The 11,173-nt window shown below is 46.4% G+C and overlaps 5 protein-coding genes across 5 annotated transcripts; 2 read left to right on the top strand and 3 right to left on the bottom strand.

Annotated features, from left to right (window-relative positions):
* Window positions 1–1,137: 1,137 nt before the first annotated feature.
* Window positions 1,138–2,863, top strand: LOC108036286 (uncharacterized). The gene is made up of 3 exons (XM_017112297.3): window positions 1,138–1,766; window positions 1,823–2,000; window positions 2,225–2,863. Exons 1-3 carry the CDS (start codon window positions 1,174–1,176, stop codon window positions 2,861–2,863), a joined length of 1,410 nt encoding a protein of 469 aa, XP_016967786.1. The 5' UTR covers window positions 1,138–1,173.
* On the bottom strand, window positions 2,827–3,247 carry LOC108036200 (uncharacterized). The gene has a single exon (XM_017112191.3). It carries the CDS (start codon window positions 3,228–3,230, stop codon window positions 2,904–2,906), a length of 327 nt encoding a protein of 108 aa, XP_016967680.1. The 5' UTR covers window positions 3,231–3,247; the 3' UTR covers window positions 2,827–2,903.
* A 161-nt stretch (window positions 3,248–3,408) lies between these two features.
* On the bottom strand, window positions 3,409–3,974 carry LOC108036273 (V-type proton ATPase 16 kDa proteolipid subunit c). Its single transcript, XM_017112283.3, has one exon. It carries the CDS (start codon window positions 3,916–3,918, stop codon window positions 3,451–3,453), a length of 468 nt encoding a protein of 155 aa, XP_016967772.1. The 5' UTR covers window positions 3,919–3,974; the 3' UTR covers window positions 3,409–3,450.
* A 125-nt stretch (window positions 3,975–4,099) lies between these two features.
* Window positions 4,100–10,981, bottom strand: LOC108036541 (uncharacterized). Its single transcript, XM_017112764.3, has 8 exons — window positions 10,389–10,981; window positions 10,003–10,333; window positions 8,865–9,945; window positions 8,336–8,807; window positions 6,430–7,456; window positions 6,230–6,363; window positions 5,840–6,168; window positions 4,100–5,779 (listed from the first exon to the last, which is right to left on the bottom strand). The coding sequence occupies exons 1-8, from the start codon at window positions 10,887–10,889 to the stop codon at window positions 4,402–4,404; spliced, it is 5,253 nt and encodes a 1,750-aa protein (XP_016968253.1). The 5' UTR covers window positions 10,890–10,981; the 3' UTR covers window positions 4,100–4,401.
* LOC108036542 (ubiquitin-fold modifier 1) lies at window positions 7,647–8,318 on the top strand. The gene is made up of 2 exons (XM_017112765.3): window positions 7,647–7,784; window positions 7,883–8,318. The coding sequence occupies exon 2, from the start codon at window positions 7,969–7,971 to the stop codon at window positions 8,230–8,232; it is 264 nt and encodes an 87-aa protein (XP_016968254.1). The 5' UTR covers window positions 7,647–7,784; window positions 7,883–7,968; the 3' UTR covers window positions 8,233–8,318.
* Window positions 10,982–11,173: the final 192 nt, after the last annotated feature.

The following is an 11,173-nucleotide window of genomic DNA, read 5'->3' as shown; positions in this document are numbered from 1 at the left end:
AAATAGATATATACACTTATACATTAATATATTTATATCTATGAAATATCGATGTGAATTACTAACAGATATAATACCATACGATATCACGCGAGAGAAAGCGAAAACTTCCAAACGAAACTCTCGAGAGAAACCCAAACTAAACTAAAGAAAACTATTTTTACGTCTGAATAACTCACACACACCCTGGAAACTCAGTCAGTCGAAGCTATGTGCCTGTGCATATATGCATCCGCTAGATACATTTACGAGTACACACAGACCCAAGCTGAATGTAATCTATAATTTATTGACCCAAGCCAAAAATGAGAGACAAACTCAAATAAATCAAACAAACGGCTTTGGGCACACGACACACTACAATACGAGTACCCATGAGTAATAAAAGTAATACTAAATACATCTGAATCTCTGAAAACGAAACTGTTTATCTTGGGCTCTGGAATTTTAAGTCTTCACTTATATTCTGGATCAATTTTACGCAGGAGAAAAGGATCAGTTTTAAATTTGCATGGATTTTCTCTCTTTAAAAACTCTCTCAAATCGAAAAAGAGAAAAAAGAGAGAGACTGCTCCTAAAATTACTCCGGGCAAGAGAGGGACAGCCATACTCGAAACTCTCCGAGAGATAACGTGAGAGCAAAAAGCACGATGCCTAACGTATCAACATAAGATATAATAGACTCTAAATTTCATCAAAAGGATCATCATATCTTATCGAGATATTTTTCTGTGTACTATAAGCAATTAAAGACCTTTTCGGGTACTAACCAACAGGTATCTATAATTCGAAATATGTATAATGTACATCCTAACCTGTTGATCATAAATTTGCACAGCCCAGCTAAGTATGCAACAAAAAATGAGAACACTAGCATGTCAGACCATATATACTTATAGCACCTATATAAAGGCTAAATATTAGATAAAGGGAAGAGGCGATCGGCTGGGATAGAGGTCGATGTTGAGGTGGGTTTGCGTGGCGGCGTTATCATTGATTGCGTACAAATTAACATTTATGCGTGCGTTAGCGTTAGATAATCTTATCGTGAATTTGCAACAATTAGATAGACAGATAGACGTGTCCAGCGGTCGCTGCCAAATCCTCCTCTTCACCCAGTCAGCCAGCCAGTCAGTGAATAGCTCGGCCAGTCATCGAATCGTTCAATCTGTCATGTACGCCGTGAATTTCACCAGGCCAGACTCCGGCTGGTCACTGGGCCAGAGCCACGACATGGAGCACAGCGATGTGTGCATCTTCCAGAGGAGTCCGCCCACGGTGGTGCTCTTTGTGCTCTATGGCCTGGCCGTTCCCACTCTGTCTGCCTTTGGCCTGTGCACCAACTTCATCAATGCCGTCGTCTTCATGCGGCCCAAGATGACGCCCTCGGCCTTCAGTTATCTGGCGGCCCTCTCCTGGATGGACTGCATCTCCTGCCTGCTCATCACGATGACCGCCCTGTCCCGGAGCTATTTCTACAGCAGTCCAGCCTGGATCGCCTACGACTATCAGTGGCAAACCCCGTTCTTCGGCATTAGCACGGGGGCGGCCAATCTCATCCTGGCCTGCATGAGCCTGGATCGATTCACCTATCTGTCCAGCTACAAGAGGAACAATGGGGCTCCACGCTTTTGTCGTCGCAAGGTGGCTCGCGCCATGATCCTTGTGGCGATAGGCACCTCCATAGTGGTCAACGTGCCGTACTTCTTTGTCTTCTATGTGAGTGACTCGGGAACGTGTCACGTCACCGACTTGTACTACTCAAAGTGAGTTGACTAAGCTTATCGATGATATATTTTTAATGATTTTGTGTTTCCTGCAGGTTTTATAAAGTTCAAAACTGGTTCACCTTTGCCTTGTTGGCCCTTTTGCCAGCCATTTTTCTGTTCATCGGCAACGCGGCCATTATCATAGCCTTCCGAAGGTGGACGAAGCAGAGCCGACGGTGCCAGGCCACCGAAACCACTGCCAATATGCGCACCACCGCCAAGCGATATCAGGTATTTTAATGGCCTTACGAGTGGTTCTATTTATATAAGGGAAACAACAGGTATTGGGTTTTAAAAAAGGTTTTAATGGGTATAAAAATTGTTGTACTCATGTGGTAGAGAAAAATAATATTTTCAAACCGGTAATTGACAGTGATTGTGATTTTTCGGATATAGACTTATTTACATCCCTTTTTTAAGATACTTCAACTTACCCTACATCTTCTTTATTTCAGCACCAAATGAAGCTGACCATCAGCATAGTGATTGTAATCACTTTGTACCTGGTTGGTGAACTTCCCGCCCACATGACTTCCAGGAAGAGTTCCCTAAATCTAATATTCGGTGGTGACACCAACAAGGTGGATGAGTCCTTCATAGAGCAGCTGGAGGTCATCTGCATAACGCTAAACGCACTGCAGCTCTCCCTGAACATAGTGGTCTATGCCGTGATCAATCCTTCCTTTATGCCGGAGTTTTTCGAGTGCCTTAAAGGAACTTCGGATGTGTGCTTTGGATTGTGCTGCTTCCGCGCTCTGCGTAGGATCTGGACTCGGTGCCAGGCCGGGCGACTGCAGAAGGCCACGGCCGAGGAGCAGGTGGTCAGCAATGTGACTCTCCAGCATGTGCCGCCGGATGAGGCTCTGCCTTGCGGTTGCGAGAGCTGGGCCAGTGACTCTGGCTGCAAGAACAGTGCCCATTGCAAGACGGCGGTGGGCACCTTTACCATGAAGGACTCCGAGCAGGACGAAGAGATGCATTGCCGTCGCGAGTCGGAGGTTTTCTACACCAGATCTAGCGCCTGCCTGCACTCAAAAGACTCTGCCCCCGACGAGGATTCCATATTCAGTTCTAGCTTTATTATCATAACTTAAGGTCAGCTATTGGCTATACTTTAGGATTAAGAAAAATACATTAAATGAGCATAGTTCTATATCGATTGAACAGCCGGTTCCATATTTTGTTGGTGAATCCCCGAGCTGCCTTCTCGTCGCCATCGAAAACCTTGTAGTAAGGATCGCCAGGTTGAATCTTGTGTATGACAATGTGCATCATTCCTTTGCCCTGCTTGTCATCCTTATGAAGTCTTCGTTTCATTACGCGTTTCTTAGCCACTTTTCCTTGGATATTTGTTGAATTGGAGTTTGTTGAATTGGATATCGTTGTATTATGTTGAGCTTGAGCTTGAGTTAGCAAAATACAGAAGATAATGTAGAGAACAAGGAAGTAATGAAGATGCATCTTTCAATAGAAGTGTATCCAACGGATTCTGAATTGTAACTGATCTACTTAAAGAAATGTAATAGACTCCAAAGTAGTTCTCACAGCTGAGCAAATAGTTTGAAGTTTGATGGATGATCAGCAGAGGGAGCAGACTATTCAAAACCAGTTTCTTTCTATTAACAAAAGAAACACTAAATTAAAAGATGAGACAAAGCATTTTTATTTACACATCTTCAGATCACTTTGTAAACAAGTAGATGGCCACAATGAGACCATACAGTCCCAAGACCTCGGCAAAGATCAGTATTAGAATAATGGCCACAAAGAGTTTGGGCTGTTGGGCAGATGCCCGGACTCCAGCTTCGCCTATCACGCCAATAGCAATGCCAGCCGCCATCCCAGAGACACCCACAGCCAGACCAGCACTGAGGTTCAGGAATCCCTTGTACGCGCTATAATGTCTGTTGAGCGATCCAGCCAGCAGGACAGCAATCACCAAGCCATAAATGGCTATGATGCCAGCCATGACCACTGGCACAATCGCCTTCATGATCAGCTGCGGATGCTTGATGGACATCGAAGCGATTCCAACTGAGGACTTGGCGGTTCCATAGGCAGCACCCAAAGTGGAAAACACAATCGCCGACACGGCGCCCAACACGCAGAAGAAGGTGGCGTAATGTGGCTCATCCAAAGTCAGTTCCATCTTTCGGCCAAATATGTTTTACTTCTCAGATTAGGACAAATCCCAATGCTGTTTTCCTTTTTAAAATTCAAATACCTTTGAAGTTCTTTAACGATGTTGCTTGATCATATAATATCTAAAAAGTGCTACCATTTAATATTTTCTTATGCACAGTCTTTAAAGGTACTGATAACCAAAAATATTTTAAAGAGCAATTCAATGCAAACAAGGCTTTAATTTAAGTAACGTATACGCTTTGGCCTTTTCCTTAAATCAGTAAAATTGAACTTAAAGTAAATTTCAAAATACTCAATTGTATACTATTTTTAGGGAGAATTTTTAAATAATTATTTCAGTACATACAATCCTTCAATAACTGCGTTTCATAATTTCATTCTTGAATCATGCGTAAACCTATGTGATGTCTTCGTTTATATACAGCTTAGTTATTATAAGTAACCTATTTCAGCTCGAGCTATAATACACATAATAATTCAGACAATCCTATTTTCCCTGCAACTTGGAAAGAAAATCCATGAGAAACTGATGGCGTCCACGTAATTCGCCTATGCTGCGGTGCTTCAGCTTGGCGCACATACGTCGAATGAGCTGCTCTCGATCGCGTGCCCCCATTTTCATTTCGATAAGTATTACTTTGTCCTCTTCACGAGTCCAGGCAGCCGAGTGGGAGCTACCAGACTCAGTTTGTGTTGTGCTGGCAGTTGATGTAGATGCTGCAGTTGCTGGATCTTCGGCAGGAGTGCAGCTGGCTAGCGTGGCCACCACATCCAGCTTGCAGTCCTCGTCGCTATCGAACTGCGTGGTGATCACATGCTGCGGCGTGTTGCCTGCACTCACTAGTAGTGGCTCTAGCTCCTCCTCCGACTGATCCATATCCATTTTGAACGGCGTAAAGACTGGCACTTCGGACCCATCCTCCTGGTTCTCAAGCTCAGGCTCAATCTTCGTAACAGTTGCAGGACTACGGCGGATTGCTGGCTGCTCCTTCGCTTGTGCAATAATCCGTATGCCCGCCTTTGTATCAGCCGCATCCCGGACACTTTCTTGATCAATCAGCGTGCGCAAACGTTTGGCGCACTCTATGGCGGGCGAGGATGAAGGCTGTGAATCATGGATCACCACCATTGGCTGATTGTTGGCACGTTGTCTGGCCTGGGATTGATTGAGAGGCGATCGGACCTTCTTGGTGGGTGACTTTCGTTTGTCGACTTGGGGAGAATTGTTGGCCGTACCCAATAACGGACTCAATCCCGAGTTGTTAAATGCCGATTGCTTGCGGGGGGATATTTCACCAAAGTTTATGGCAGTTTTCTTAGCGTTTGGGTGATGGTGCCCATGAGAGTTTGTCATATTCGGCGTGCTGGTTGCTGCGTTACTGAAGCTGGAGTTTGTGTACAAGCTGGCATTTAATCGGATAGCATGCGCTCTTAAGCCCGCCTCATCGCACATCTCGACGGATGAGCAGCTGTTCTGCTCATCACCTGTTGTGTCAATAATCAGAGCACGGCTGGCATCATCCTCCTCACTCCGATCCGCAGCATCGTCGCTATCTGCATTGGCCGCCAGACTGAGAAGCTTCTCGCCCTGGGCACGAATACCATGGGCGCAGGTCACGGGTTCACCGGAGACCGTTGGCACGTCATGAGATTGTTCATTGTAAATGCTGGCAGCCATAAAAGAAAGCTTGGCAGGCAACAGGATCTTGGTCCCATAAAATATCCGACCATTAATATATTTTAGATGACAACCAGGTTTACTTGGCGTGGGTACATCCACAAATTCTTGAATCGTTTCCGTATATTCCCCCGTAGTGTTGTTCTGCACATCATGCAGATTTATGGTCTCCACAGGAGACAGGATTCTACAAAAGTACAAGGTTTATTATAAAATCACAAAGACATGTTCGTTGCGATTCCCTCACCTTTTCGGTGGCTTTCCCTGCGGAAACTGCTGCACAAACCAATCGACCAGAAACTGATTGCCCTTGAGCAAGGGCATTATCTTATTCTCAACCTTCTTCATGCTCACATTGGGCAATTCCGCCAACTCGCTGAGGCAGGCATAAATCTTTCTAATCTGAGCGGGCTGCTTGCAGAAATAAATGTTGAGTTTGTTGATGAAATTGGTAGCGTTGCTTATCATAAAGTGCTCGAAGAATTTGCCTATCTCAGCGGCCTCGGCAGGTAGCAGAAAGTTAAGAAACACCTCAGCCAGCTCGGGGTGATGGGGCAGCAGAATTTCTTCCACTTTCTAAGGGTTGAGAAGACAAATGTTTAACAATAGATACATAAGTGAAGCAAGTAAAACTTACCAAATACAGAGCAGAAACTTTTTCCCGCCTGGGATCGAAGTTCTGCAGGAGATTATTGAATTTCCTGCAATCGTCTATGCGATCGGCGTTTAGCAGGGCTTCCTCAACTTTGTCGTAGAAATTTAATGCAAAAACTGTACAAATTAGTGGAAATTAAATGAATAAGTTGATCATTGATTGAAAGTCAGGGCTAAACTCACTAGCATCCTTGCGATTGCGTTCTTCTGGAGAGTCCGGCTGAAGCATGTGGCGCAGCATCTCCTCCTGCCGATTGGCCCTCCTGAGCTTTGCCGCCTCGTCATCGCCCCTGGATCTCTTTGGCTGCGTGGCCGTTGTCGCTTTGGCGCTGGTGTTGCTGCAGAACATCTTTAGGTCGACCAGCAGTTGGGTGTACAGCTCGAGAGCCAGAAAACGAGTGTGCACGTGCTGCAGCAACTCGCAGTCTTTAAATTTCTCCCTGCGCTGACGCAGGTAGGACTCGTAGGTGGTGATTAGCGAATGGCAGCGCTTGCTCAGTTTATGGCGCAAACGTTCGCGCAATTTATGGTAGCGACTGCGGGCTGACGATGATCCCTTTCGCGATTTATAGGCGGATTGAACCTTTGGCTTAAAGATTTGGTAACGCGCCCTCTTGGCAGTTTTACCTGCAGAGGAGGTGGTGCTGCTATCCTGCTGCTTGGGCAACAGATCCTGCTGTACTGCCACACTGGTGGATTCCTCCACCTCGCAGATTTGCAGACTGTGTGTGAGCTCGTCTACTCTGTAGTTGATGGCTTGCGGAGCGTCGTCGGCCAGAGGCGGCGGAGCTGGAGGCAAGGCCAGGAGACCACTGCAGTCGGCGCTGGTGTACAGGCTACGGTTGATGTTCAGCACATTCTCCGCCAGACTTCCGCCGGGCACAAGGGGCACGGAGACCCCAGAGACTCCAAGAAGGTTTCCGGCGCTGGCATCGCCGCCAAAGACATAATTCACATTGATGGTGAGCTGCGAGGGCTGCTCCGCCGGACGGGGCTTTCTCTGGGCTGGCTTCCTCTTTGGTTTGCAATCCTTGGGCGGTTCCGAGCCAGCAGCACTGCCATCAGGGATTGCCGCCCGACCAAAACTGTCTGGCAGCAGCAGATCCTCGCCGACAGCCTCGCGCACAAACTCCAAGTACGAGGCACTGGCAACCGAGGACGCTTTCGTGGGCTTGAAGTATCGGCGGGTGCGCTTTTGGTCCCAGGATTTCTGCAAAATGTTTGTGATTGAAAATTTTCCGCAATTTATAAACACAACAGAGATGGCACAAGCTCGGTATGCGCTTATCGATAAATGTTGTAATCGGTACCTAGCCAGCGATAGACAGTGACTGGTCTTAATTACTGTCATTTGCAAGCAAAAGTTGGACAAATTCATTACAAAACATAAATATAGTGTTTTTTTAAGAAAAACCTCCAAGTTGGTTAAATGAACTTATATACCTAAGCGGTTATGCATCTAGGTACATTTACCTAAATAAAACCCATCACTGGCGATAGCTTGCTACCTGCCTATCGCACTTTTGACTGCACTAAAAGTAAGAGCGACAACATATTTCTTTGTTTTTAAATAAATTATAACTAAATTTAGCCTAAAGAACAACCAATTTATATACTTTCAAACTATTCCCAACAGGGCTTAAACATTCTGACTGTTACAAAGAGCGGAAACCCGTTCTATACCGGACAAAACAAAAACTGACCACGTCTGCACATTCCAATATGAGCAAAGTAACCTTCAAAATCACGCTAACTTCGGACCCCAAGCTGCCCTTTAAGGTGCTCAGTGTTCCGGAGGGAACTCCATTCACCGCCGTCCTGAAGTTCGCCTCGGAGGAGTTCAAGGTGCCGGCAGAGACGAGTGCCATCATCACTGACGATGGCATCGGCATCAGTCCACAGCAGACCGCTGGAAATGTGTTCCTGAAGCACGGCTCCGAGCTGCGCCTCATCCCCAGAGATCGGGTGGGCCACCAACTAAGCTAGTTCCCTAGTCCCTCTGTATTTTCCCACTGAGATTTCCCCCTTTTTCAAATGCTTATTAAAATGTTAAACGATGTAATCAGTAATAATCCAGTGTAATCCTTACCTCAATGTAGTATTGCCAGCCACTGGGCAGCTCCTGGTGACGTTCTCGTGGCGTTCTCACTACTCCACCCTCGAAGCCCCAAAGGATGTGGTTGGCGGGCGGGGCTCGATCGCGTTCCAGGAAGTATTTTACTGGGTTGTACTGCTTTGAGTTGCGCAGCTCAGTGATCTTCATGAAAATCCGACGGGCTGTCTTGCCATATATCGTATCCTTGGCCATTCGTTTACAGGCAACCCTTATGGGATCTGCCCCTTTGCGTAGTGGTCTTTTGGCCTTTCCAATCATCGTCATGTGCTTCTCAAGACCAATAGCAATAAGCTGATATTCAGAGGGTGCATAGGCGGTGACCTGCGTCAGTTTGGGTTGAAATGCCATGCGTGGTAAGTACTGGGGATACATAAACACCCGGCTATCCAACATGAGATCCATGATGCGAGGCGCCAGCCTGGGAACCTGCCTTGTATGGCCATCTCTAAAAATATAAGCAATTAGAAAAAAAGCCGCTTTATAGTAACTCTCTTCAACTCACGTCAAATCAGTTTCCTTGTTGATGAACTCCATCATCTTTTCGTTCTCCTCCTTGAACTCATCACTGCACAGATCGCGCTCCCACTGCCTAACCAGCTGGACAGCCTCGTTAAGATTCCAGCAATTAAAGCTGGCATCTTTAGTGGCCTTTTTGTGGAGATCTTCCAGCATTTCCCTGGGCTTCTTGGCCATGGGGTACAACGTGGGATGGGAGTAGGTTTGCAGATAACTCTGACTGAGCATCTGGGTGTGTATTCGAAGCTGCTGCTGAAGCATGTCATGCTGGGACCGGGTGAATCCCTTGCTCCTGGCGAGGTGATTCATGTCGGATGGCTGCATGTTTCGCAGGTTCTCAAACTGATCTTCATACTCCGAGTATATATGTTTCTTCACCGATATGTATTCCCATGTGAAGTTTGTGTCAAATGGTTTTTTATAACGATCTTCGTTGCTTTTTGGCACAATTGGCGGTTGAATTGGTTCCAAGTTAGAGAAAGTCTGGAGAGATTCTTCTGTCAACGGATAATTAACCAAAGTGGAATTATCGTGAACAACTTTAGCGAGTTGGAAGCAATCGGGTTGTCCAGGTATAGGAACAGCTATAAGTTCGGGTGGAGCACTCAAAGCACTGGATGAAATGTTAACCACTTTACAGGGCGATCCTTCAGGACCATTTTGCATGTTGTTATCCTGCATCACAGCCACAGGAACGGGCATTACCATACCCATATTGCTCTCTGCGGGTATTACAGTTGCTTCGAATACTTGATGATCCGGCTGGTGGCCATTAATCACAGCCTGATCATCAAAATCGATGTTTCGGGTAATCTGATCAATGGGAACCATCGAAAGATTGGCACTTTCAATGAACTTTTGAGGTGTTTCCAATTCAATCGACTCCAAAGAGACACCCTCTTGCAGGAGGCCAGCAAATAGCTCAGAGACCAGGTCAGTCAACTCCTTTTTGGATATGTTGACATCGCGCAGCTCCTCGGCATTCTCATACTCCGACTCCAAATGATCGGCGGCTATGTATTCCGGATCGTTAATGGGATCATCCTCGTCACCCAGTATTGTGTTGTCTGTAAGTTATAAAAGTTAAGAAAGGATAACATAACCCTTTATAGAGGACTACTCACTCAGCGGCTTTGTAAAATCATTTAGGAACTGCATCCAGTCCGCATCGGTGGCAGTCATTTCGTTCTCCACCACATCCCCCGGTTCCACGTCAGGCGGGACAAATTCGGACTGCAAATCCTCGATGGTAGTCTGCTGCAGACAGAATTTGGAGCGGGTTCTGGTAGCAATGCGTAGGTCCTCCTTGTCGAGCAGACTTTTATCCAAAGGCACCTTAAAGCAGCCATCTTCGGAGAACTTTACAGGAGATTCCTCATTTGCAGTGAGCGGAGTTTGAGGTGTGCACGGATTGGAGTCGAAATCCGAGGCTGTGGTGCTGGGATCATCATCGGACTGGGGATTGAACGAGGAGTTAGCATCGGTCAAGGAGTCAACTTATCATACCTACGAAATCCTCCTCCTTGAAGGTGTACTCCTCGTCTTCCTCGTCGGAGTGCAAGTCCTCCCGTATTAGAGCCTCTATGCCCTCATTGTCGGTGGGAGTCTCATTGAGCTGGGGCAGGGAGATGCCGGGTGTGCAGTTGAGCTCCCGGGCCTTGGCTCGGGTGAGTTTTGGCACGGATGGAGTGTCCGTAATGATGATGGCACCCCGTTTCTGCTGCTCTGCCGACTCCAACTTCTTTTCCCGCGCCAGCTCGTCTTCCGCCTTCAGGGTGACCAAGGCCAGCACGTGATCGTTGCGCACCACCTTCCGGACCACCTTTTGCATGTCCTCGGTGCTGATGGAGTTCTCCTTGGCCACTTTCCGCAGCCGGCGATCGATCTCCCTGGCATCCTCGTCCACCTGCGAGTCCAGGCTCTGGCGGTCCACACGACGGCGCTTCCGTGGTCTTCGTGGAGTGGAGCTAGTGCTCCTTGTGGCCTCCGACTTTTTTGCGCTGTTCGGCATTGTGGCGCTTCATTTGCTAATAATTTTTTCCAGCGTAAACTTAGTTAAATCAGCAAAACAAAATCGCTAACAACGAAATGCCGCCACAACAAAATGACATATCGATTAGAGATGGAACAAAAGTCGATAAATCGATACTATCGGTTTAAATTAAACTCAATTGTTAAGTAAATTTTACAAAGTTTCAGTGATATAACTTTTAATTATTTTATCATTGCGAATTTTAAATAATAATTTTTTCATATTTATACATTTATTATTTTTATATTTTATTATATTTTTTT

This window comes from Drosophila biarmipes, chromosome 2R (genome assembly GCF_025231255.1).
Source record: "Drosophila biarmipes strain raj3 chromosome 2R, RU_DBia_V1.1, whole genome shotgun sequence".
NCBI lineage: Eukaryota > Metazoa > Arthropoda > Insecta > Diptera > Drosophilidae > Drosophila > Drosophila biarmipes.
This window is presented reverse-complemented; position numbering and strand designations above follow the sequence as displayed.